This window comes from Miniopterus natalensis, chromosome 9 (genome assembly GCF_054644295.1).
Source record: "Miniopterus natalensis isolate mMinNat1 chromosome 9, mMinNat1.hap1, whole genome shotgun sequence".
NCBI lineage: Eukaryota > Metazoa > Chordata > Mammalia > Chiroptera > Miniopteridae > Miniopterus > Miniopterus natalensis.
The window spans coordinates 75,832,255-75,858,395 of record NC_142089.1 but is presented as its reverse complement, the minus strand read 5'-3'; the positions used below and the strand labels follow the sequence as shown (position 1 = coordinate 75,858,395).

Sequence of the window (26,141 nt, the reverse complement as noted above, 5' to 3'; positions counted from 1 at the left end):
CGTGGGGACGCAGTGAGAAGGCAACTGTCTAGGTGGCAGTTTTTACCAGACACCAAACCTGCTGGGGCCTTGATCTGGACCCCCAGCCTCTCCAACTGCGAAAAATAAATGTCTGTTGTTTACAAGCCACCCAGTTTATGCTTTTTTGTTATAGCGGCCTGGACGGACCAAAACAATGCCAAAGTACCATATTTTGGGGCAGCATGTTCTGATTCCCTTAATGCTTTCACATTGTATAAATAATATTATTTATTGGTCAATTTAATCATCAAAAAATAAAATCTATTGTAATCAACGAATAATATTATGTACAGAAACATGGTCTTAATCCTGAAGCACAGTCTCAAAGGTTAAGAATCAAGAGAATGTTTTTGTTCCAGCTCAGTTTTTGTCTTGAGTGAAAAGTTTGAGCAACTCCATTTTCCTCTTTGAGCCTCAGCTTGCACACCGGAAACATTTGAGCTTTAAACTAGCTGAGCTCTCATGGGTCTTTCTAATTTGTTTTGCTCTATGTGATACGTTGGTTTTAAAACACACCTGCAATTTCTTGGATGCTCTTCCACCAAAAGGTTGAATCTAATTTCTCTCCCTTTGAACACATTGGCCTCAGTGACTCATTCTGTTCCTATGCCTTAGGAACAGGGTGTAACAGAAGAGACACGGGAAGTTCTGAGATCAGGCCATAAAAAGTGATACAGCTTCTCTGTCTCTGTCCCTAAACAAACAGGTTACAAGTCTGGCTGCCCCGAAGCCACGCTGCTGGAAACCACACAGAGAGATACCTGAGGAGCATCAGCAGTTCCAGCCCCAGCGATCTGGGTCTTCCCAGCCCAAGCACCAGGCCTGAGGATCAAATGATCCCAGCTCCAGCCTTCAAGTGGCCACAAACGGACAAGTGACAAGTGCCCATTTGCAGATTCATGTACAACATAAATGCTGTTATTTTGATAATCAACTACATTTGGGGAAGTTTGTTATGCAGCAATAGCAATCAGAGCTTCCCTGGCCGGTGTGGCTCAGTTTGTTGAGTGCCATCACGTACACCAAAAGGTCGCCGGTTTGATTCCAGGTCAGGGCACATGCCCAGGTTGTGGCTTTGATCCCTGGTTAGGGTGCATACAGGAGGCAGCAAATTGATGTTTCTGTCTCACATTGATTTTTTTTTCTCTCTCTCCCTCTCCCTTCCTCTCTCTCTAAATCAAACAAAATAAAACCAAACATACTTTTAAAAAAAAACAACACAGAGCTTATGGTAAATCTAGGGGTTTCTGAATGCCTGGGGTAAATATTTTATGAGCTGAAGCACATGATATTTGAAATAGGACTAAACACATTTCAAGGGTGTGGACTACATGGGCTAAATATCAGAAAGTTATTTTACATGCTGCACCATTTAACATTTGACTTCAGTAATCTGGACTCCAGAGGAGCGAAGACCTGGGCCCTGTCTGGAGTGGAAGCTTGGGGGACAGTAAGCCTGGGAGAGAAGTTAATTACACCACATGGTGTACCAGAACAGAGGTGAGGGGTGAGAGCCAGAGACTACCAACCCATTGTGTCCACACCTTTCAGGAGGCAAGGGAGAGTTGCTGAAAGCACAGTCATGGGACCTCCTCTTTTTCTGAGCTCTAGACCTGCACACTCTACTGTGGTATAATAAAAATATGTATTTGGCCTTTGTCTCCAGTCCTGGCAAAAAACTCCTAAGAACCTTGGAATTTCCTGACAGAGGTATATTTTGATATTTGTAATGAGCCCCTTTTGATTACACCTATTTATGTCAATAAGGTAACTTAGGGTGGGGCCTCTAGATGGGGCTGGTCACCAGCACAAGTGATTAAAGTTGAAAATTTCAGCCCCACCCACCAACTTCCACACAGGGGAAGGAAGCTGGAGATTGAACTCTATGAAAACTCTTCAACAACAAGCTTCAGAGCGCTTCCACACTGGTGAACACATTGATGTGCTGGGAGGGCACACTCTCAAAGAGAGCATGGACTCTGTGCTCCTTCCCCCAGACCTTGCCCTTTGCATCTCTTCCATTGGAGTGTTCCTGAGTTGCATCCTTTAGAATAAACTGGTAAATGCAAGTAAAATATTGGGGAGGAAAAACACTTCTTCTGCCCTCTTTGGTTCAGTGGCTAGGGCTTGTTACTTAAACTTGCAAAAGACAGATTAACAGAAGAAAATGTTTATTTGATATGCACATCAGATCATCAAAAGAAAACAATAAAAAGCCAAAAAGGCTGTTAGGCCTGGGAGCTGAGATACCACTTTAGCAAAGGGTGATAAATTGTGGGAAAGTGACAAAAGAAAAGGGGTTTGGGCTTCTAGGAACAATAATTGTGGGAAAGTAACTATATGGGGGAAACTAATGGAAGGTAAGAACTACTTAGTAAGGTTTATGGAGGTTATAAGGTTTAGTACAATTATGCAACCTCAAGTTGGTGTCATCTCCAGTGATAAGAAACATGTCTGGTGCTTATAAAAGGGAGAAAAGAAAATTATAAACTTAACCAAGGAGGTAAAAGACCTGTGCTCAGAAAATATAGAACATTGAAAAAGGAAATAGAGGAAGATACAAACAAGTGGAAGCATATACCATATTCATGGATTGGAAGAATTAACAATAAAAATGTCCGTATTACCCAAAGCAATCTACAGATTCAACACAATCCCTATTAAAATACCAATGGCATGTTTCACAGATCTGGGTTCTCTGTTCTGTTCCATTGGTCTATTGGCCTGTTCCTGTGCCAGTACCAAGCTGTTTTGGTTACAATGCCTTTGTAGTATAGTTTGATATCTGGTATTGTGATCCTTCCAACTTTGTACATCTTTCTCAAGATTGCTGAGGTTATTCAGGGATTTTTTTGGTTCAGTAGTAAATGGGATTGTGTTTTAGTTTCTCTTTCTGAGAGATCATTATTGGTGTATAAAAATGCCATTGGTTTCTGGATATTAAATTTGTATTGGCTGCTTTGTCAAATTCATTTATTAAATCTAGCAGTTTTTTGGTGGAGTCTTTAGGGTCTTCTATGTACAATATCATGTCATCTGTGAATGAGTTTTACTTCCTCTTTTCCAATTTGAATGCCTTTTATTTCTTCTTATTTTCTGATTGCTGTGGCTAGGACTTCCGGGATTATGTTGAATAAGAGTGGTGAAAGCAGACATCCCTGTATTGTTCCTGATCTAAAGGGAAACACTTAGTTTTTGCTGATTGAGTATGATGTTTGCTATATGTTTTTCATATATGGCCTTTTGAATGGAAAACATGACCAATAAGGCCCTAAAACCAAAGGCAGAAAATAAATACACAATTATGCTGTAATAGATTCTTAAGAATGCAGTTTCCCCTTTTTAAAAATGAATGTGCACACCTTCAATTTTAAATAATAGTGTCTTTATCTTATTTTGGAATTAGGATAATACTGTCCTCATAAAAAGAGCTCGGAAGTCTTCCCTCTTCTTGAATTTTGGAATAGTTTGAGGAGGATAGTTCTTGTTTGGTAAAATTCGCCTGTGAAGTTAGCTAGTCTAGCACTTTTGTTTACTGGGAGTCTTTTGTATACTTCATGCCACTCCCTTTTGGCCTGAAGTATTTCTATTAAGAAATCTGCTGACAGTCTAATGGAAGCTCCTTGTAGGTAACTTTCTGTCTCTCTCGCTCCTTTAAGATTCTTTCTTTAACATTTTCCATTTTAATTATGATGTATCTTGACGTGGGTCTTTTTGGGTTCATCTTGATTGGGACTCTCTGTGTTGTCCCAAAGTTCCCTTAAACTATCCTTTTGCTTTTTAATTCTTTCTGCTGCTCTAATTGTCATCCAAATCACTGATCCGACCCTGTGCTTCTTTCAATCTACTTTTGATTCCTTCCAGTGTATTATGGATGTTAGATATGGTATTCTTCATTTCCAACTAGATCTTGGTCATGGTTTCCTTTTTTTTTTTTTTTTTTATGTTGTTCCCAGTTCCCACTAAGTTTTTTGTAATTCTCACTAAGTTCCTTGAGCATCCTTATAACCATTACTTAGAACTCTGTCTGATAAATAGCTTATTTCCATTCATTTAGCCCTTTTTCTGTACCTTCCTCTTTTCTTTCATTTGGGGGTTCTTTGTCTCCTCATTTTTGCTGTCCCTTTGTAGTTGTTTCCGTGTATTAAATAGATGCTATGCCTCCCAGTCTTTGCGGGTGGCCTTACGTAGTAAGTGTCCTGCGAGGCTCAGGGATGCAGTCTCTTAGCTCCCCTGGGCCGGGTGCTGTGAGAACGTCCCTCGTGTGGGTTATCTGGGCTCTCCTGCTGTCACTGGGTCTCGGTTGCTGTTGTCCTGTTTGCGGCTGGGGTTCCTTCCCCGGCTAGCTGACCATGAGGCTCAGCCCTAACCACGTTGTGTGGGCTGCTGTGCAGGCGCACAAAACAGAACACAAGAGAAAATAAGAAACAAAACAAAACTACAAGAGACCCCTACAGCAACAACAAACACAACCAGAGAAGAAAAGAGAGTTAGGGAAGAGAAGAGAACAAGAATAAGGAAAGAAAAGAAAAGGAAAGAAAAGGAAAGAAAAGGAAGGGAAGGGAAGGGAAGGGAAGGGAAGGGAAGGGAAGGGAAGGGAAGGGAAGGGAAGGGAAGGGAAGGGAAGGGAAGGGAAGGGAAGGGAAGGGAAGGGAAGGGAAGGGAAGGGAAGGGAAGGGAAGGGAAGGGAAGGGAAGGGAAGGGAAGGGAAGGGAAGGGAAGGGAAGGGAAGGGAAGGGAAGAAATGGGGAAGAAAAAGAAATATGAAAATAAGAAGAAAAGAGTAAAATAACAGGAAAAAGGTATGACAGAAAAGAAGGAAAAACTATGAAAAGGAAAAAAGAAGAGAAAGAAGAAAAATTGAGTAAGAAAAGAGAAAAAGAAGAGAGGTGAAAGAAAAAAGAGAAAAATTAATAACAAAGCAATAAAAAGAAAAAAAAAGAAAATAATGCCAAAGAAGAAAAAAATGTGAATGGATGTCGTCTCAGCGGAGTTTAGTGCCTTTTGGGAGCCCCCTTGGATTCTGCTCTTATGTTGACTGGTGCTGACTGTTTTGTCTGCCATTTTGGGGTCTCCCGGAGGTGCTTTGGTGCCAGCCGCTGTCGGAAGCCTTCCACATTCGGCTCTCAGCAGCTGTCCGAAGCTTCAGGTGACCCCCAGTTCGTGACGGTCTCACAGGCCTTGGCTGCATGCGAGAGGGACCAAGCTGCGCTCCAGGGCCAGCTTTTTAGCAGCACAGGGCCCAGGGACGGGTCAACAAAAGTCCAAGGCTCCTTGGCTCCACCTCTACCTGTTGGCCAGCTGTCCAACTTAGTCACAGAAGAGGCTGTTTCTAAAAGGGCTTTTGGGGGTATCAGAAGTATGAGACTTCTGAGTCTCCCGTGAGGGGAAAGTGCCGTTCAGATTTTAGGGAAGATGGCAGGTGTGGTCCCCCAATCCAGAGCTACTCATTTGAGCCTGTCCTGGAATATTTCCTTGGCCTCAGCAGGGTGGAGCCCCTCGTATGCAATCTGGCGGGGTCTGCTGGAAGCCAGCAGTTTCTATCAGCTCTCCCGTGAGGGGGAAGCACCAGTCAGGTTCCCGGGACAGTGGGGGTAATGGCCCCACCCCAAAGCCTGTCACTGATGCCCCCTGAGACTTCAAACCTGTAGGCTTGGCCTCTGCTGCTGTCTCCTCAGCAGGGCTTGGGATGCAGGGTGGGGCAAGCAGGATTTCTGAGGGTGGGGCAAGCTGTCTCCCCAAGAGTGGGGCATTTGGGGTAGTTGACTTTCCGGAAACTGCTGCTGCTGGGAGGGTCTTGGCCTCTCAGGAAAAAGGCTGCTGTGTGGTGGGGGATATGACTGATCACAGGTCTTTTGGCTGCTGTGTTCCCACGTCTTCCCCAGTGCTTCCCACCTCAGCCTCCGCTCAGGCAACTCGAGTCTGCACTGCCCTCCCTCCACCCAAGCCTCAGGTGAGTGGCTGCAAACGAAAATCCTGAGCTTTGGGTTTTAAAAAAAAAAGTGGCTTTATCTCTGACCTGCTCCGGCTCTCCCTGGCAGCTAGCAGCTCTGCCACCTTTCACAGCTGGACGCTGGGCCGGCGGCTGTTCTCAGCCCTGGTGCTCTGGGCTGGGGAGCCCCGCCTGGGTCCAGGCCTCACTCATCTCAGGGAAGCACCCCACAGCCACGATCTCTCTCCTCACTCTGGGCCTGCCACCCCTGGGAGCTGGGCCAGCCCTCATGACCCTGCCCCTCCTACCGGTGTCCAGGTGGTTCCTGCCCTTCCTTGTTAAAAGTCTCCTCCTCAGCTAGTCTTCAATAGGTAATTCAGGGTGAATGTTCCCCAATTTAGTTTTATTTTCAGTTTGGTCCTTTGAGGAGGTGCAAGAAAGATCCACCTACTGCAATGCCATCTCAATACACCCCCAAACCTTGGTTTTTCTTGCTGCTGAGGTGATGGTAGCAGGGATCATTCAGTTGGCTTTGAAAACCCTGTTTTCTGTGAAACCAGTCAGGTCACATTGCTTTTGGTTTAAAAATGTGTTTATTACAGACGTTTACCTACTGTTTAGCATAACTTCATCATATCCTGTTTTATTATTTTATTCCTTGAATTGTCACAGTTTATCTAAAGATAAGTCAACTGAACTGGCCTTACAAGTGACAAGAGGTCAGGATGAAATTTCCCTCCATTTTCTGTTCTCTCCTACTCAGCCTCGAGGGACAGCAGCTCTGAGAAGTGGTGAGGTGGTGGCAGGAGAGCCTGTGGCCAGCCGGGGCTGAGGAGGGCACGGGAGGGAGGCACCGGTAGCCAAGAACCGCCCAAGATCTTATTTTTATTAATTTCATTTTTCAATTACAGTTGAAATTCAATATAATTTTGTTAGTTTCAGGTGTACAGCATAATGATTAGACAATAAGACATGAAGTGATCCCCACAGTGATTCAAGTACTCGCCCAGGACCCACAGTTATTACAGTGTTACTGACTCTGTTCCCTTTGCTGTATTATACATCTCCGTGACTATTTTGTAACTGCCAATTTGTACATCTCAATCCCTTCACCATTTTCACCCAGTCCCCCAAAACCTTCCACTTGGCAACCATCGATCTGTTCTGTCTACGGGTCTGTTTCTGTTTTGTTTGTTCATTTATTTTGTTCTTTAGATTCCACGTATAAGTGACATCATATGGTATTTGTCTTTCTCTGTCTGACTTATTTCACTTAGCATAATACCCTCCGGCTCCATCTGTGTTGTCACAAATGGTAACATTTTGTGTGTGTTTTTTCAAAGCTGTTTCCTTGGTATGAGCAGCTTTTAATTTACTTTTTATTATCATTTTATTATTTTTTAATTGATCTTAGAGAGAGGAAGGGATGGAGAGGGAAAGAAAAACACTGATGTGAGAGAAAACATCGAATGGCTGCCTCCTGTGTGCACCCCGACTTGGGATGGAACCTGCAACTTGGGTATGTGACCTGACTGGGAATCAAGCCCGCCACCTTCCAGTGTATGGGATGATGCTCCACCAACTGAGCCACACCTGCCAGGGCTTGTTCTTTTTTATGGCTGAGTAAAATTCCATTGTATATACATGGTGGGGCAAAAGCAGGTTTACAGCTGCTTGCAAGAAAAATAGTAAAATTAATAAATGATAATGTAAGAATAAACTGTAAACCTACTCTTGCCCCACCCTGTGTGCACTCCTGCTTTTTTACCCACCTGTCTATTCTTGGGCACTTGGGTGTCTTCCATATTTTGGCTATTTTAAATAATGCTGCAAAAAAAATGGGTGCATATATCTTTTCAAGCTAGTGTTTTGGGTTTCTTTGACTATATACCCAGAATTGGAATCACTGGATCATAAGGCAGTTCCAGTTTTCATTTTTTGAGGAACTTCCATACAGTTTTTCACAGTGGCTGGACCAAATTGCATTCCTACCAACAGTGCACGAGAGTTCCCTTTTCTCCACATTCTTGCCAACACTTATTGTTTGTTGATTTACTGATGATGGCCAATCTGACAGGTGTGAGGTTATAGCTCATTGTGGTTTTAATTTGCATTTCTCTGATGATTAGTGACAATGAACATGTTTTCATATGTCTATTGGCCATTTGTATGTCTTCTTCGAAGAAATGTCTATTCATTTCTTAAACTGGGTTGTTTGTTTTTTGATGATGAGTTGTATGAGTTCTTTATAAATTTTGGATATTAGCCCATTACTAGATATATCATTGGCAAATATCTTCTTCCATTCAGTAGGTTGTCTTTTCATTTTATTAATGGTTTCCTTTGCTGTGCAAAACCTTTTTAGTTTGATGTAGTCCCATTTTTAAATTTTTTTATTATTTCCCTTGCCTAAAGATATCTATCAGAAAAACACACACATTGCTAAGAGTAATGTTTAAGAGTTTACGGCCTATGTTTTCTTCTAGGAGTTTTATGGCTTTGAATTGTACCTTTAAGTCTTTACTCTATCTTGAGTTTATTCTTGTATATAGTGTATGAAAGCTATCTAGTTTAAATTTTTTGCATCTGTCTGTCCAATTTTCACCAAACCATTTACTGACTAGAGTGTCTTTACCCCATTGTATGCACTTTCTCATATATTAATTTATATAGGCATGGGTTTATTTCTAGGTTCTCTATTCTGTTCCATTGATCATGTGTCTGTTTTTAGGCTAATACCATCCTGTCTTGATAACTGTAGCCTTGTAGTACAGTTTGAAATTAGGTAGCATGATACCTCCAACTTTGTTCTTTCTTAAGATTGCTGTGGCTATTTGGGGTCTTTTGAGGTTTCCATATAAATTTTAGGATTTTTTTCTAATTCTGTAAAACATGCCAATGGTATTTTGATAGGGATTGCATTAATCTATAGATTGCTTTGGGTAGTATGGACATTTTAATGATGTTAAAGTCTTCCTAACCATGAGCACAGTACGTGATTCCATTTATTTCTGTCTTCTTCCATGTCCTATAATTTTCTGAATATAGGTGTTTTATCTCCTCAGTGAAATTTATTCCTAGTTATTATTTTTGATATAATTATAAGTGGGATTGTTTTCTTAATTTCTCTTTCTGATAGTTCATTATTGATGTATAAAAATGTAACTGAGCCCTAGCCAGTGTGGCTCAATGGTTAGAGTGTCTGCCTGCAGACTGAAGGGTCCCGGGTTCAATTCCAGCTGAGGGCACACGCCTCACTTGCAGGCTTGATTCCCAGCCCCGGTCAGGGCTCCTGCAGGAGGCAACCAATCAATGTGTCTCTCTCACATCGATGTTTCTCTCTCCCTTCACCTCCCTCTCCCTCCTTTCTCTCTCCCTTTCACTCTCTCTGAAAAGCAATGGAAAAAATATCCTTCGGTGAAGATTTAAAAAAAAAAAGAAGAAAAATGCAACTGACTCCTGGATATTTATTGTGTATCCTGCTACTTTAACGGACTCATTTATCAGTTCTAGTAGTTTTTCGGTGGAACTTTTAGGGTTCTCTCTATATAGTATCATGTCATTTGCAAATAATGACAGTTTTACTTCCTCCTCTCCAATTTGGGTGCCTTTTATTTCTTTTTCTTGTTTGATTGCTGTGGTTAGGACTTCCAGTACTATGCTGAATAAAAGTGGTCTCACTACTTTTGTTGGCATAAAAACAGGCACATAAATCAATGAAACAGAATATAGAGCTCAGAAATAAACCCACTCATGCATGGTAAATTAATTTATAACACATGGGCCAAGAATATACAGTACAGAAAGGACAGTCTCTTCAATAAATGGTGTTTGGAAAACTAGACAACCACATGCAAAAGAATGAAACTGGACCACTAACTTACACCATACACAAAAATTAATTCAAAATAGGTTAAAGATGTGAACTTAAGTACTGAAATTATAAGACTCCTAAAAGAAAATGTAGGCAGTGAGCTCCTTGACATCTGTCTTTGGCAATGATTATTTGGATTTGACATGGAGAACAAAGGCAACGAAAACAAAAAGAAACAAATAGGACTACATCAAACTAAAAAGCTTCTGCACAAAACAAAGCAAAACAAAATGAAAAAAAGCCACCAATAAAATGAAATTTTAAACTCCTGAACGGGAGAACATATCTGTGACTATATATTTGATAAGGGGTTAATATCCAAAATAAGTAAAGAACTCATATGACTTAATAGCAAACAAACACCAAATAATTCGATTAAAAATTGGGTAGAGGATCTGAATGGACATTTTCCCAAAGAAGATATACAGCCGGCCAACAGGTACATGAAAAGGCACTGAACATTCCTGGTTATCAGGGAAATGCAAATAAAAACTACAGTGAGATATCTCCTCATACCTGTTAGAACAGCTATTATAAAAAAGCCAAGGAGGCTGTGGAAGGAAGGAATCCTTGTGCACTGTTCATGGAAATATAGATTGGTGCAGCTACTACAGAAAACAGTATGAAGGTTCCTCAAAAAATTAAAAATAGAACTACCATATGATTCAGCAATTCCATCTCAAAAGACATAGGGTGGCTGAATAAATATGCTGCCCCTAAGAGACTCACTTCAGATAAAGTCACACACAGACTGAAAGTAAAGAGATGGAAAAAGATATTCCATGGAAATGGAAATGTTAAGAAAAGCTGGGCCAGCAACATTCTATCAGACAAACAGACTTTAAAACAAAGTCTATAACAAGAGACAAAGAAGGACCCGGCAATTCCACTTCTGGGTATTTATCCAAAGAAATTCAAAACACTAATTGAAAAAGACACATGTATGTTCACTGCAGCATTATTTACAATAGCCAAGATGTTGAAGTAACCTCAGTGCCCATCAACAGACGAACTGATAAAGAACACATGGTACATATGTGCAATGAAATGTTACTCACCATAAAAAAGAATAAAATCTTGCCATATGTGACAACATGGATGGACCGTGAGGGCGCTATGTTAAGTGCATTACGTCAGAGAAAGACAAATACCATATAATCTCACTTATATGTAGATTCTAAACAAACAACAAAACACCACCAAACTCATGGATACAGAGAACAGATTGGTGACTGTCAGATGTGGGGGAAGGGATGCGGAAAATGGGTGCAGGGGGTCGAAAGGTACAAATTCCCGGTTATAACATGAATGAATCATGGATATAATGTACAGAGGATCACTAATGTTAATAATACTATATTGTATATTTGAAAACTACTAAGAGAGATCTTTAAAGTTCTCATCACAAGAAAAAAAATTTAGCTATGTGTGGCGATGAACATTAATTAGACTTATTGTGGTGATCACATCACAATATATACAAATATTGAATCATTATATTGTATGCCTGAAACTAATATAATGTTATATGTCAATTGTAGATCTTTTTAAAAAAGAGATGGAGACACATTTACAAATGGGAACTTATGTTACCTTTACAAAGGGAAATTTATGCCAAGCTTTTAGGCCAACAGTGGGAGGACAGTGTCCCTCCTCTGTCTGTTTCTTAATTGCCTTCAGCTCAAAAAAATTCTTATGCCAAAATGACATATTTTGGGGTAGCATGTTCTGACCCCTTCATCTGAGTTCTGTGAGAGATTCTGGAAGATTATCAAACCTGAGTGAAGGACTGTGGGGACCCCCAAATCTGTAGTCGGCTGAGCCGAAGTTGGCAGCATGGGCTCACCATTTGCAGCTGGCATCTGAAGTGGGGGTGTTCTTGTGGGAGGGAGCCCCTCAACTCCAGGTAGTGAGACAGATTTGATTTGTTGGACTCAGTTGCTGTTGATGAACTGTGGTCAGAAAGAACCCGAGAACCTACAAGCTTGACCTGCCCCAAATGGAATTCATGGTCTTGCCCTCCCTGTTCCTCTTCTAGTGGTCCCTGCCCCAGTGACCTCTATTGTCGCCACCCAGCTGCTCATGTCCAAATTCCAAAAGGCACCTCTCTCCCCTTCAGCTCCCCTGTATCAGCCGGTTAGCATGTAATGTTGGTTTGCTCCCCTAAACAGCTCTCAAATCTGCCCACCCGGCCATCACCTCTCGACCAAGGCATAATCACCTTTCTTCACTCGAAAGACCAAGTCTCCGGACAGCTTCTCCCACATTTTCTGTCTCTCACAAGCTGCTCTTCATCCTGCTTCCAGAATGATCTTTCAAAACTTAAATGTGGTTCACCACACCCGTGATTCAGACTCCTTCAATGGCTTCTCATTGCTCAAGGCCCTGAGGGGTCCCCTCACACCCCTCCATCCCCAGCTCCGCTAGCTCCTCCTTGCTCTCTGCCCTTGGCCACAGGACTTCTCCATTCCTCCGCTTCCACGTTGCCTCCCTTCCAGGGCCTGCGTTTTGGGCTAAAATGTTCTTGCTTGCAGTCCTCGCTGTTCACTCCCACCCCTTCCTCACAGAGGCTTCCCTGGCCTTCTGGACCAGGTCAGATCCTGCCTTCTAGCATCTCCCAGGGTGGCTGAGTGTCTCTTTGCTTGTGTGACTTTTTGTTTAATGGTGGTCTCCACTGGCACAATATATTGAGAGATCCAAGAGGATGGGTACTTCTCTTGTTTCCACCAAAGAGAGGAGAACAGCACAGGGCTGGGACCAGGGCACTGCATGAGCCTGAGAGTGATGCCTCCTTAAAATCCGCTCCCAACATCCCTCACCTCTCTCTAGTCCCTGCCCTGGAATGGCAGGTACTCTGATGAGGGTTGTAGCCCAGAGAGTTAGCACAACCACCTCAAAAATCTCTTTGAGGTCTCATTTTATCTTTAAAATAGTTTGCAAATTTTGTATTTAACTCCATAACATATCATATCAATGTTTACTTACATGTATTTTGTATTTAACTCCATAACATAACATATCAATGTTTTTGTATTTAACTCCATAACATATCATATCAATGTTTACTTACATGTATTTTGTATTTAACTCCATAACATAACATATCAATGTTTACTTACATGTAAAAACAATGTTTTCTTTCTCAAATCTTGGAGTTGTCCCAGGAAGACATGCCATGTGTATCCGGTACTTTTTGTAAGCCCCCAAGTCAAGTTGAAATGCAATCATGGCTTTCCACCCTGGGCAGGGGGGACCTTCAAGACCCCAGCAGTGGGCAGTAGAAACCCTTCCTCATGAATACCACCCCGAGCCCTGGCTTAGTATCACGGGAGAAATATTCCCTCTAAATTACCTGGGTTCGAATTCTACCACAAACTAGCTGTAAGACCTGGGCAATGAAAAAAATCTTTCTATACCGTTAGGTCCCACATGTAGAGCAGGGACAATATGACTTCTATTCCACAGGGAATAAGACGGGGAGTCCTCAGCACAGCTAACCCTCCAACTCTCAATCAGTATTAGCTATTAATATGATACTTACCCTCCCTTCTCCATCTCTTTCACCTGCCTCCACACCCAAATGCCTAAAGTCCCTCCCCAGCCCCTTTACTTTTTAAAAAATCCTCACCCAAGGATATTTTTTCCCATTGCTTTTCAGAGAGAGGGGAAGGGGAAGGGGAAGAGGAAGGGGAAGGGGGGAGAGGGGAGAGACATCAACTTGAGAGACACATCAATTGGTTGCCTTCCAGGAGCCCTGACCCTGGTCTGATCAGGCCTGCCACCAGGTACCTGAACCTGGCCATAACCACTGAGCCAAACCCCTTTATTTTTAAATATGTCTTTTATTAAATTCAGAGAGAGGGGGAGAGAGGTAGAAACATCAATGATGAGAGCCATTGATCAGCTGCCTCCTGCACGCCCCCTACTGGGGGTGGAGCCTGCAACCCAGGCATGGGTCCTGACCCGAGTCTAACCTCGATCTTCTGGATCACAGGTGGATGCTCACCCGCTGAGCCACGCCAGAGATTCTGCCAGGTCGTAAGGTATTTTAGTTGTTATGCCTGCGTTAAATGACCTGGGTAGGAGGGCTTTGCTTTTCGCTTTTTTGTGAAATAGTGGATTTATAAAAGTAACGTTTTATACAAGTAACTGCGCACCGTTCACACAGGCGTTTACTAGTTCCCCAGACTGGGTCCCTAGAGCCCAGCACCAGCACGCCCTTGTTGGAAACACCGTGGGACGCCCCTCGGACCCGCCGAACCAGAGCTCTACGGCGGCCAGCGACGCTTCACAGGCGCTCCTGGAGGCTAAAGCCCGAGAACCACGGACTTAGATCACAGTCAGGTTGGCCTGAAAAACAAAAACAACAAAGAAACACTTCTGAAGCCCCCCACGCCCGGTTCCGCAGTCCTTGGGAAGGCCGGGGGCTCTCGCAGCTCGGAGCAGCGGGCGGCGCCCCGCGGTCCCCGCGCGCGTCAGGCCCGCACGCGCCCCGCCGAGGAGGTGGCGCTGGTGTCCCGCCGCGGCGGGGGCGGTGCGCGCGGGACCTGAGGCGGCGGCGGGCGGGACCGGGGGAGGGGCGGGACGTGCTCCCGGGCCCCACGCGAATGGCCTCCGGCTGCGCTCCGCTCGCCACCCTGCGCGCTCCTCCCCGCCCCGTCCCGCCCCAGGCTCGGCCCGGGCCTGCGGCGCGCGGCTTTCGGAGGCGCCGAGAGGGTCCCGGCTTCCACTGGGATTGCAGCCCCGGGAGCCCTGAGGCTTCTGGAAGGAAGGGACAGCAGGAGAGGGAGGCGCCCCACGCTCTCGGGGCGCGCTGCCGCCGCCTCCCAGCTTCCCCGCAAGCGGGTGTCCTTGCGCCCCTGCCCCGCGGGCTTCCCGGGCTGAGGCGACAGCGTGCGGGAGCCCGCTCCGCGACCCGCCGAGGGCGAGCGGCTCAGGACCCGCGGGCTGACCCTGCGGGCTGCAGGCAGACTGCTGAGCGCGAGCTCACCCAGGAGCTCCGGGGCAGCACCGCCGCGGGCCCGCGGGGCTGGGAGGAAGGCGAAAGGGGCCCCCGACTTCCAGAAAGCCGCCTCCCACTTTCCGCCGGAGCGTTCGGAAACCCCGCCCGCGCCCCGGCCCCGCGCCGCCTCGCTCCCCGCGCTCCGCGCCCGCGCCTCCCCGCCCCAGGCCCTCCCCGGCCGCCCGCAGGTTCAATCCCAGGGCGGCCTGGCCGGGAGCCGGCCCCTGGCCCGCAACCTCCTCCCACTCCGCCCAGACAGCGGCTCCTAAAACCCCGAGGCTCCCACGTGGAACTGCGTTCTCCTCTGAGCCCGCCGCGGGCGCTGCGCGCTGTCAACGAACGACCCAAGGTGTTAAGTCTCCAGAAGAGTCTCGAGTCTGGGTTCGCGACCCAGATAGGTCCCGAGGCCAGGCTGCTTCATGGAGCCCCAGGGGGCGCAGCTGCTAACTTCGGAGGCGCAGGGACCCGCGCCCTCTGGGGAACCCCCGCCAGCCCAGGAGCCGCCCGCCGCGGGAGTCCTCTCCACCGAGGGTGGCGGGGACGGCGGCAGCGTGGCCGAGTCCCGAAGCCCCGACGCCGAGCCCTGGCCCCCGGAGGAGGAGGCCGCCGTCCGCGAGCAGCTGGACCTTCTGGAGAGCCGCCGCCGCCGCCGCGCGCGGTCCTTCTCGCTGCCCGCAGACCCCATCCTGCAGGCGGCCAAGTTCCTGCAGCAGCGGCAGCAGCTTGGCCTGGGGCTGGGCGCGGAGGGCGGCGAGAGGGCCGAGGACCCGCCGCACAGCCCCGGCGGCTGCTGCGCCAAGTGCAAGAAGCGAGTGCAGTTCGCGGACGCGCTGGGGCTGAGCCTGGCGAGCGTTAAGCACTTCAGCGAGGCCGAGGAGCCGCAGGTGCCGCCGGCCGTGCTCTCGCGCCTCCGCAGCTTCCCCATGAGCGCCGAGGACCTGCAGCAGCTCCCGGGCCTGCTGGTGGCGGCCGGCGCGCCCCTCTCGGCGCCCCCTCCACGGCTCCGGCCTTTCTTCGAGCTCCCGGGGCCCGGCGCCGCGGCCGAGCGCCTGCGGCGGCAGCGCGTGTGTCTGGAGCGAGTGCACTGCTCGGCGCCCTGGGGCGCAGAGGTGACCGGCTCCGGCCGGGTCCTGGGCTGCCCGGGGCCGAGGGCCGTGGCCGTGCGCTACACCTTCACCGAATGGCGGTCCTTCCTGGACGTGCCCGCAGAACTGCAACCCGAACCGGTGGACCTCCAGCGGCAGGAGACGCCGTCGGGGGAACCCGGGCCCCGGGGCGCTGAGGAGGAGCAGAGCGCCGAGCGCTTCCACTTCTCTCTGACCCTGCCCCCGGGCCTGCAGCCCAAGGACGGGGAGGACGTCGGCGCGCCGGACGTCGCGGTCCACTTCGCGGTCTGCTACCGCTGCGCGCAGGGCGAGTACTGGGACAACAACGCCGGGGCCAACTACACGCTGCGCTACGCGCGCCCCGCCGACGCGCCCTGAGCCGCCCGCGGCGCTCGGAGGGGCCCCGGGAAGGGAGCCGCGCCGGGCGACGCGCACGGACGCTCTGCTGAGCGTCGTCCACCGGGGGTGTGGGGAGCACGGAAGGCAAGGAGGGGGCCCCTGGGCCGGGAAGTCGCACCCAGACAGGCCCTGCGAGCCCGGGCGCAGCAGCCAGCCTCCCGCCCGCTGCCTCGCCGCCCTGGCCTTCCCAGCCCGCCTCTTGAGCTCCACCCCGGCGTCAGGATGGACGAAGCCCTCGGGACTCCCACCGGCAGTTTTCTCCAAGAAAAAGGCCCCCGACCACCGAGCGAGCCTGCCAGACGCCCGGATGTGCTCCTGACCGTAGACGTCGGGGTTTAGCCCTCGCAGCGGGAGCGTCGGGCCCCAGGGGCCCCAAGGAAGGCGCGGGGCTGTGCGCGCGCGGGAGCGGGGGCGGGGGTGGGGGTGGGGCGTTCCCTCTGCCCCGGACTCTGCGAGACGTCTGCCCCGACGTGACCTCACTCACCTGTGCCTTTGTGTAAGTGTCCTTTCAACAAGTAAAGGCCGCTTGCACACCGCGTCACGGTGCACTTTGTGTTCCAGCTCCTGGGGGTTGGGAGTCTTGACAGACAGGCGAGCTTCTCGGCCGGTGATACACGCAGTTTAAAGGTAGTTAAACAGGCGGCACATTCTAAATTTCCTTTCTCCCGGCCCTCCTGACTGCGGTGAAGGCCCAAGTTTCCCGTGGGCAAAAAGCATTCTTTAAAGTGTTTTGTGGCAGGGTTCTGCCCCCCGCCAAAATAAGTAGGTGAGTTGAGACACCGGAGCAGTAACCGCGTAGACCTGGGCTGCGGGCCGCGGCGCCGCGCTGCGCCCCAGCCTCCCCGCGGAGGCCGACCGGCTGCTGGGTCCCTGGGCCCGCAGCTGCCCGGGAAGCTGGACTCCGGCGCAGTGGGTGGGGGGTGAGCTTTCTGTCCCACGCGGAGCCACAGCGGGTGGTCGTGACTAGACGGGTGATGAAACGTGCCCAGCAAATAAATGCTGCTGGGAACCAGTTGGGTGCACGCGGCAGGGCTGCGGGCACAGGGCCTGGCCCCTCATGGCTGTGGATGCCAAGGTGCGGGGCCATGCGTGAGCAGGGTGCGTGGGCAACGTCTTGGTCATCCGTCGTAATTTGTCTTTCTTTGGTTTTCATATTTTCCTGCGCGGGACTAGTACAGTGACTTTGTTTTGTAATGGTTATCTCGAGGAGAGGGGGTTCACTGCTGAGTGAGGGTGGGCACATTCAGCCCGGGGCCAAACTCAGCCTGACGCCTGTTCTCGCAGGGCCTGAGAGCTATGAATGATTTTTACATTTTGAAACGGTTGGAAATATTCAAAAGAATACTATTTTGTGACACAGAATTATGAGATCCAAATTTCAGTGTCCATAAATAAAGTTTTATTGGAACACAGCCAGGGACGCTCATTTCTAGGTATTTGTGACTGCTTTTGTGCTACAAGAGCAGAGATGAGTAGTGCAACAGAGACCATATGGCAAATTCTAAAAGATTTACTCGCTGGACTTTTATAGAAAGTTTGCCAGTCCCTGCTCTAGAGAAGCAGTATTTTTTAAACACTGTATGCTGAGAGTTATACCTAATAAAGAAGTTAAACTTTTAGTAAAATTTGCCACTTGAAATATACCTCTTTTGGGTAAAGGTAGAACTGTTTACATTACTTTTAGTGATCTTGGTTAGAATAAACCTATGACACCCATGTGCAATGATTACTGTCCTGGGGAGGGGAATCGACCTGTTGCCTGTTAAGCTAAAAATAAAAAGGCGCTTTTTGAAGTGAATGGCCATAAGCATTTATTTGAGATCAAAGAGTAGCTATTATGGATGCACTGACTCAGGCAAAAGCCCAAATACAGTCCGATTAGGAGACAAAGGCAAGGATACTTATGAGAAAGGGAAGGGTAACAATTTTCATCAGTAGAAGGAAAGCATTTCTATTGGTACAGATAACATAATTTTCAGTCTAGTAGTCGTAATAACTGCCTCCTTGTTATCTTTGCAAACAGTTCTTTGGGGCACAATGTTGCTTTAGGCCCAGTCCAAAGGTTATTTTGCCCTGTTTTAATATTTCATGGGTTTGAGGTATAATACATGCAGGCAGTTTCTCTGGCATGGCAGCTTTGGCTCCATTTTAAAGTGGCTCCATTTATTATTTTTTTGACACATCTAAGAAACAATAAATCAATGCACCTGAAATGTAGCACCCATCTGAAATAACATCAAGCTACAAAGACTGCCACATATTTTTGTGCCTCAAAATGGATGCCTTAAGCTATAGAAATATTTAGTTTGAACTCTGGTTAGGACACATCCCTTTTGATTGTAGCAGTGTTTGTCAAAGTAATTGATTATGGAAAAATTTCAAAATACTAACTTACCTAGTGGAAAGCCACCAGAAGTTAAGGAACTACAATTTACATTTGGGGTAAAGAAGATTGAAAAATGGTCACATAGGTGAAATAATGAATTCTTAATTCACATATACTTATAAAAACTTTATAACAAAACAAGCCATTATTAGAATTGCCTCATTTTTTGTTACTAAATATAAAAGTAGTCTTTTCAAAAATGCAGTGTTTAGTATTGGATCTGGTACTCCATTTCTTTTTGAATAGTGCGTTATTGAATAACATCTAGGTACATTTTATATTTTTCTTATGTGTTTATGAATACATTTTAGTTGAAAAGTATTGATAATGTATATAGCCTATAACTCAGATTGAAATGCTGGTTTATATGGTAATAATGCATTATTTTGGATTATTTTTTATTATTTAAAATTAAATTAGGATAAAATTAGGATCCCAATATAATGATTAAATAAAGACCCTCTTGTCTGGTAGCCTTTAAAATTGTAACTCATTAAGTCTGGAATAAAACAGCTAAGAAATGGTTTTTTTAAGAGGTATGTGCAGCAACTTTCCTATCCTCATAAAGAACTATTGATTTTAAAAGTATATTTTGGAATTCAAACCATTAATTTTAAAAGTACTTATTTATAATATAGCTGTTGTAGGTGGTGGGAACGGCGCCGGGTGTTACACCCATGGGGTCAGAGCAGACCTGGGTTCAAGCAACCTCGGTACTTGAGTCCTGGCTGGGAAAGAATTCAGAACCAAGACCCAAACTATAAGAGAACATTTATTATATTATAAAATCACAGAGGTAGAAGAAACAATTTGTAGAAGAAATGGGCTTAGGAACAAGTTATAGAGGCAAAGGACGGGCCCTAGGAGCTTGGGGGTGGGAAGGTAATGGTAACGTAGGAGGTGGGGTGGGGGCTGGGGTGAGAGGGAGAGGGAAGGGGAAGGGCTCAGGTGTGCTCCGGGAGGGAGGGCGCCCTGGGTCCTCTGTCCTCAGGCTTTTCAGGGCGGAGAGTTTAGGGGAGGTCCCAGGGGAAGACTTACTGTACTGTTCAGCAGTGTTCCAGGTGTGTCCCTTCAGGGTCTGGGTCTCCCCTGATTGATTGGTGGGCGCCAGGGCGGGGGTTAGTATCCAGTGCAGCTGGTTCTGAGGTCAGCTGTGGGGTTGCTGGTCTGGTTTTGTTGCTTTTCTGGGCCTGGAGCTGAAATACAACTGAGGCCTAGATGTTATTTTAGGGAGAAAAGGCCAGGGGGTCCAAACCTTGGGACCAGTGATATGCTAGGGGAGGGATGGTCATCCTGGGGGCGAAGTCCCACCCTACACTTGTCCTTTGCTGGGCACCCAGGGCTTTCCTCCCTGGTGACCTTACGTACCTGGCCCATGGTCCTTGCTCTGCTCATGTCTGTCTAACTGCCTACAGCATAATGAATGTCAAACATGGCTGTTAGGAAAGGAGATCTAACTTTGCTCTCCCCCAAATCTGGGAGAACAGCTTTTTTAAGGTCAGAATTGTGTAAAATATTATGAAGACCCCAGTCTTTCTGCACATGGTTATAGACTTTCAGAGGACTAGAATTGGTCATCTTCTGAATGTCAGTTTATTTTATAAAGTGCCAACTTTTCATTATAAACTGGTAGCAAACATTTTGTAAAGAAATATAAAGAAGTTAAAATAGGCTTTATTTGTTTTTGAAAAGTTAGTTTTAAAGGAAGGGCCCATACTGACCAGAGTAAGGAAATATTTAAGAGTGTATTTTCTAAATGGGATGAAAACACACATATTCATCCCAAAAGCAAAATTACCACAATAAGGGGAAATACTGTTGTTTTTTTTGCAGTAATATTTACCTTAACTTGAATAAAGGAGGGTCATTCTGTTTAAAAATATAATAGCTTAAAGATTTTGCCCAGCTCTAGTGATCAAAAACCAAGTTCTCAGCTCATTTAATTACCCTGACCTCCACCAGAGAGATTCATTTTTTCCTTGTGGGCAAGTGGGTCCGTGGATCGTTGGGTGTGGGGTCGTTGGGTCTGGGGATCGTTGGGTCCGGGGATGCTGAGTGAAGTGTGTGTCCCTATCTAAAGAGTTTCTGAAGCAGTGGCTGGGAACGCGGCAGTCTGTGTGATACTGACAGTTAACAGTAAACATATTGAGGTATTAGATCAGAGACGTAGGTATAGGCTTTCAGTTGCGTTGGCTGTCACGTACCTTATAGTGAAAGATTAAGAAAATATGTTAGTTGTGTTCTGGAGGCCTTCCTGTACAGCAGGTTCCAGGAGAGATGTTTAAAGTGCACTTTGCTGAATATAATAGAAAAATGTAGCTATTTGAGCACAAAACAATGATAGCTTAAACAACAGCAATGGTCCAAGATGTCTAATTTCTGCCTTTTGCTTTCAAGATGATGTCACTAACATGCGATCATGAGATATTTTGCCGAATCTTGGTTCTTGGACCCAGTTAGATCAACTGACCAATGTGAGGAAGGCACCAGACAAGATGAGGTCAGGGACGGAACTAATCAGACTAAGGAAAACACTGAGGAGCTAACCAGTCAGTCCCCTTCACCCTCAACCCCTCACCTCCAGTTGCTGCCTTTAAAAACACTTGATTAAAAACCATCCGGAGTCTGGACTCTGAGTGCTAGCTGCCTCTCTTAGCTTGGCGCCCTAGCAGTAAGCTGCTTTAACTCCTCGACGCAGAGCTCGAGGCTCACGCTTTGGCTCTGCTGCGCGTGGAGTGGGTGACACATGGAGCAAAGTTTCCCCTCGGAGCCCCCAGGTTTATGACTCAAGGTGGCTGGCTGGTTCCAAGCTGTAACTTGGGAGGCCAAGACCCTACTCTAGGGAGTGGGTACAGGACCCTGGCAGCCCACCGAGCTCTGGGGACACCGAGGTGTCTGTCCATGGGCAGCAGAGCCACAGCCCGGGTAGCCTTCGAGTGGGGCAGGAACCGTGACCCTTGGCCTGAGGGGCAGGGGAACTTTCTCCTGTTGGCTGGACAGTGGGCTTCCCACCTCATCACACCCTCCCCCGCTCTGCCTTCCGTCTGCCCTGACCAGGGTGAGGGCTTCCCTGGGGACGCTGTGGGGGTTTTGTTTGTTTATTTTTTTAAATACAGAGAGGAAGGGAGAGGGAGAGAGAGAAACATCAAAACATCAGTGATGAGAGTCATTGATCGGCTGCTTCCTGCACGCCCCCTACTGGGGATCAAGCTCAAACGCTGGGCATGTGCCCTGACCAGGGATCGAACCCTGATCTCCTGGGTTCCTGGGTTGCTGCTCAACCACTGAGCCCCGCGGGCTGGGCAGATGCTGTGGCTCTTGAGCCCACCCGCAAGATGCCAGCTCACAGCAAAGCAGACGCTGCTGCTCATTCATTTTTGGAGTTTTAGTGTTGGGCTCTTTGTTCATCTTTTCACGAGCTTCCTATATTTCTGCTTTCTAACATAGGTTTTGCATATTTCAGTATGCTAAGTTTTTTCCTTCTGTTACAGGGCAGTGAAAGGCTAGAAAAATTCCAGGGAAAGAGGAATAGGGAAACTGAGACAGGAAAGTTCAAACAAGCCCGAACAGTGTGGGAAAATTTGCAGCTGGTTGTAAATAACAAGTTTTATCTTCTCCAAACCAAGGGCACTTGAGAGCAAATGGTTAAAAGCCTCCCTAAGAGAGAATGCTGAGAAGGGGTGGGGGGAAAGAAAAGGGGGCAGTTTTATTTTTTACTCCCTAAACAAAAAAGCCAGCAGTCTCAAGGCTTGGCAAGATAAAATTGCTACACGCTTCTCACGAGTTCTGGGAAGGCCACACAAAGTAAGATGGGACCTTGAGAATTAATCTGTACCAAGGTATTCAGCAGACGAAGTTTGAAACCTATAGACAGGAGGGTATATAATGCCTCCAACTCCCACCCAGCTCACTCTCCAGGTTAGCTGAGAACCCTCAGCCAGATGTGTAGATTTGCTTGCCTTGCTTCTTTAATAAAGGTGCTTGCTTTAATTGATTTAATAAAATTGGCTTAATCACAACACAATCAGGGTCTCTCATTTAAATTCATTTATACGAGAGGACAAGAATTGAGGTTGGGGACAGCCCGCCCCCTCTGACTCGGGGAACTGTCTGATGGCACCCTTTCTGGGTCCCTGAGGGTGCTTGTAACAATTCCCTGGCTCAGTCCCGTGTTTCTCAGGAGCATGTGGCTTGCAGCCACTTGGGGTGCTGTGATCTGTGTTACGTGTGCTTTGTTAGGAGTTCAGGAACAGCTTTTCAGGGGAAATGGGATGTTTTGCTTATTTTGTGGCATCGTGGAAAGTAATCAAATGTGTATTTTTAGTTCACACAATGGGACACAGGTTGGTAGGTTAGAACAGCACCGTCACCTGTGGTGACTTAACAAGCAACCTTGGTAGAGAGCGTTCTGCAGTCCAGACTTTGCCCAGCCAATCACCATGGTGCCAGGGCCTGGACAATCCCCAGGGCTCGCGTATGTGCTCTTTATAGTCACAGGGGCAAGGGGCTGGGGGCAGAGTGGAGCCTGCCGGCGTGGGCTCAGCCCAGTGACTCGCCTGTCCTCCCACCGGGCAGTCCTGCCATCGTGTGGATGAGGGAGACTGCGGCTGGAAGCCCTGGGGAGGCTGACCCGGGTTTCTCTTCCCGACTACCTAAGAGCTACACACTTCTGCGTGGTGACTGCAACACTGTCTTGTTCCTCTATGGACTCGCTTTAGGGAGACTCTCACACTATAGCCCTAAACGGTCCTTTAATTCTCCAAGGGCTGGTTGTTGGACTGCTAAATACTGTAACTTTAGGCTCATGAGGATTTAAACTCCTTTAAATCTTTTTGGTAGACACTGCATTTTCATTTTGTGGAGTTTAGTTTTCTGACCTTGGCTGTCTGTAAGGAGACAAGTAGACAAATTTTGGCAAGGAAAGAACAGAGTCGCATTTCAGCTGAATAAAGATTTTTTGAGATGGCAAAGATCAAGGGTTTACTTTTAAGATGTGCTAGTGAGATTTGCCCAGAGAATCTAATGGAGGAATATAAATCTATTTAATTCAGGAGTTCAGAGCCAATTCAACTGGGAAAGTTACAAACATTTCTGGAAAGCAAAGCTACTTTAGAGTAACTCACAGATATTTAAAGAAATTAGACCAGTATAATTTCTCCATGATTATATTTCCTTGTCCCATTCATATTGTTGGCATTGCTCAGGTGCTTTGAAACTGGTTCTCTGAAGTTATTTCCCAAGGAGGTCAATAGCATCCTAATGTGTCCTGAAATGGGAAATTCAATCTGAAAATCTGAATTGAATAAAGATTGAAAGCAGGTGGATTTTGTGAACTAAACTGGAAACATTTCATCTTCAAGTTGAAAAATTCATGAGCACACCCTGCAGAAGGCTCTTCTGCAAATAGCTACACTCCTGTTGTGCTGAGGAAGCATCCACTCCAGTTGAAGAGAAGCTTATGGCCGTGGGACACTAGTGGTCCTTAAAGGGGCCCCCTCGTCTGATCTGTGGCTTCAGCACCTCAGGCCTTGACATCTTTGGGTAAAGAGCCCTTGTTGTCAAGAATCTGTTGTGGTGCCGTATAGGTGAAAGGTTAGTATTTCTGAGTTAGTTTTTTCTAATTTTTACACTATTTAAAAAAAAAGTGAGTTTATATTCAGACTAGTCCAGAGCATTCTATTTTTATGTTCCTTTCAGCTTAAGGGGCAGTCATGTTTTTATGCACAGACTTCAGGCACATTGTTTTTGATACTACGTTTTCCAGCCAGAAAACCCCAAAGCCTGTGTTTCTCCCATGTCACAACTATGTGCAGACTGCAAGGTTAGCGAGGTCTATTTGTTGCATTAGAATTGTGAATTTATGAATCTGAGTTTGAAGATCTCTGGGACATCTATAAATTGATATTAAATGGGTAATTGCAGATATTAATGGATATCAAATTACAGACAAGTGCTTAACAATGAAATACATATGTTCTTTTGCAAAAAAGGAAAAAAAATAACTTAGTACATATTTAGAAAGGTCTGTGAGTCCCCACCTTGCCCACTACCTACCGAAATCCGAACTAGAAGTTGCTTCTGTTACCAGATCCTGAGTTCTTTTGGACTTTGCTGTTTACCAGCAAGTCATTAAAATGAATTTATGCATTGGTGCAACATGCCATGAAAGACTAGTTTTCTTGGCAGAGCAATGTCTTCAAAACGGGTTGCAAAGGCATTGCCCCGCATGAAACGGTGCTTCCTCCGGCCCCTGCAGGCGCTGGCCTGGGCAGGGCTGTGCTGACGGCCATGTGAGGGTGAAGGCACAACTTCTGATCCTTCACTTCTGGCTCCACCACACTGTGGGTTCAGAAGGTCTTGCACATGGAATCTTCACTACCCAGGTAACTTTTTTACAGCCAGAGGTTTCTAAAATGATTTAGCAACATTCTCCACAGGCGCAGGTGTAAGAGGCAAGGATGGACGCGTGTAATCCACGGCCCATTATGTGACAGCAGAGGTTTGGGATTGTCGGGCAGAGACCCACCGTAATGGGATGGAGTTTGTTAGCCCACAGCCAGTGATGTTAAGGTCCTTGCCGCTGTATGTCCCTGTAACGTCCAAGTCATTTCTCCAGGGTCTGAGCATGCAACGTAGCCTAACCAGGTGTGTGTCCTGAATCCCTGAGCTTCCCAGGGACACTGCCTGTGGAGGGCTCTGACCTGCCAAGGAAGTTGATGAGGCCCAAAGGCCTGAATGGGGTGGGGTGGTTGTCAGAGCTGGAGTGAAGATGACCATCAGCTTTTGCTGGCACTGTGTCTGCCACCTTAGCTGAAAGCAGAGGGGACCGAGGGCCCCTTTATCAGCCACGCAGCAGCAGCAAGAGTGGGCCGCTATTTTAGACAGCATATTTCATGCAAACCCATTTACACATTTACTTCTAATAATGTGAGAAAATAATCTGATTAACCTTTGTTTTAAGATTTGCTTGAGAAGTGTGCCCAGTGGGAAGTTTGGGATGAGTAACACATTCCTATGGATGTGAACTTTGGAAATATTCATTTAATCTCAGCAGTACTGTAGTCAACACTGAGCCTCGTGTTTCTCCTTAATTTTAAAAAGGGAGAGTTATATCTTTGTGGTTGAAAATGTCTTTTGGATTCTGAGGATTTTTTTATTTTATTTTTTTTTTACTTTCTGTTTGCTGCTCCATTGTATGGTTGTTTTTCTGTATGAGTTAAACCAAAAAAACCGCTGAAAGTCCTAATTTTAATAAAGACTGCAAAGCAATTTGGTACTTTAAAGCTATCATTGATCCTGGAAACATTTTCGGTGGTCACACCAGTGGCACCCAGTGGGTAGAGGCCAGGGGTGCTGCTAAAATCCTACAATACAGAGGATAGCCCCACACAGGACAACACACAGGACAGAGCAAAGAACTG

At 46.6% G+C, this 26,141-nt stretch overlaps 1 protein-coding gene across 1 annotated transcript; it reads left to right on the top strand.

Annotated features, from left to right (window-relative positions):
- The first annotated feature begins 15,248 nt into the window (after positions 1-15,248).
- Positions 15,249-16,313, top strand: PPP1R3G (protein phosphatase 1 regulatory subunit 3G). Its single transcript, XM_087820029.1, has one exon. It carries the CDS (start codon positions 15,249-15,251, stop codon positions 16,311-16,313), a length of 1,065 nt encoding a protein of 354 aa, XP_087676155.1.
- Positions 16,314-26,141: the final 9,828 nt, after the last annotated feature.

What these genes read in the sequence shown, in the direction of transcription:
- PPP1R3G (XM_087820029.1), top strand. Translation starts at nt 15,249, where the DNA reads ATGGAGCCCCAGGGGGCGCAGCTGCTAACTTCGGAGGCGCAGGGACCC.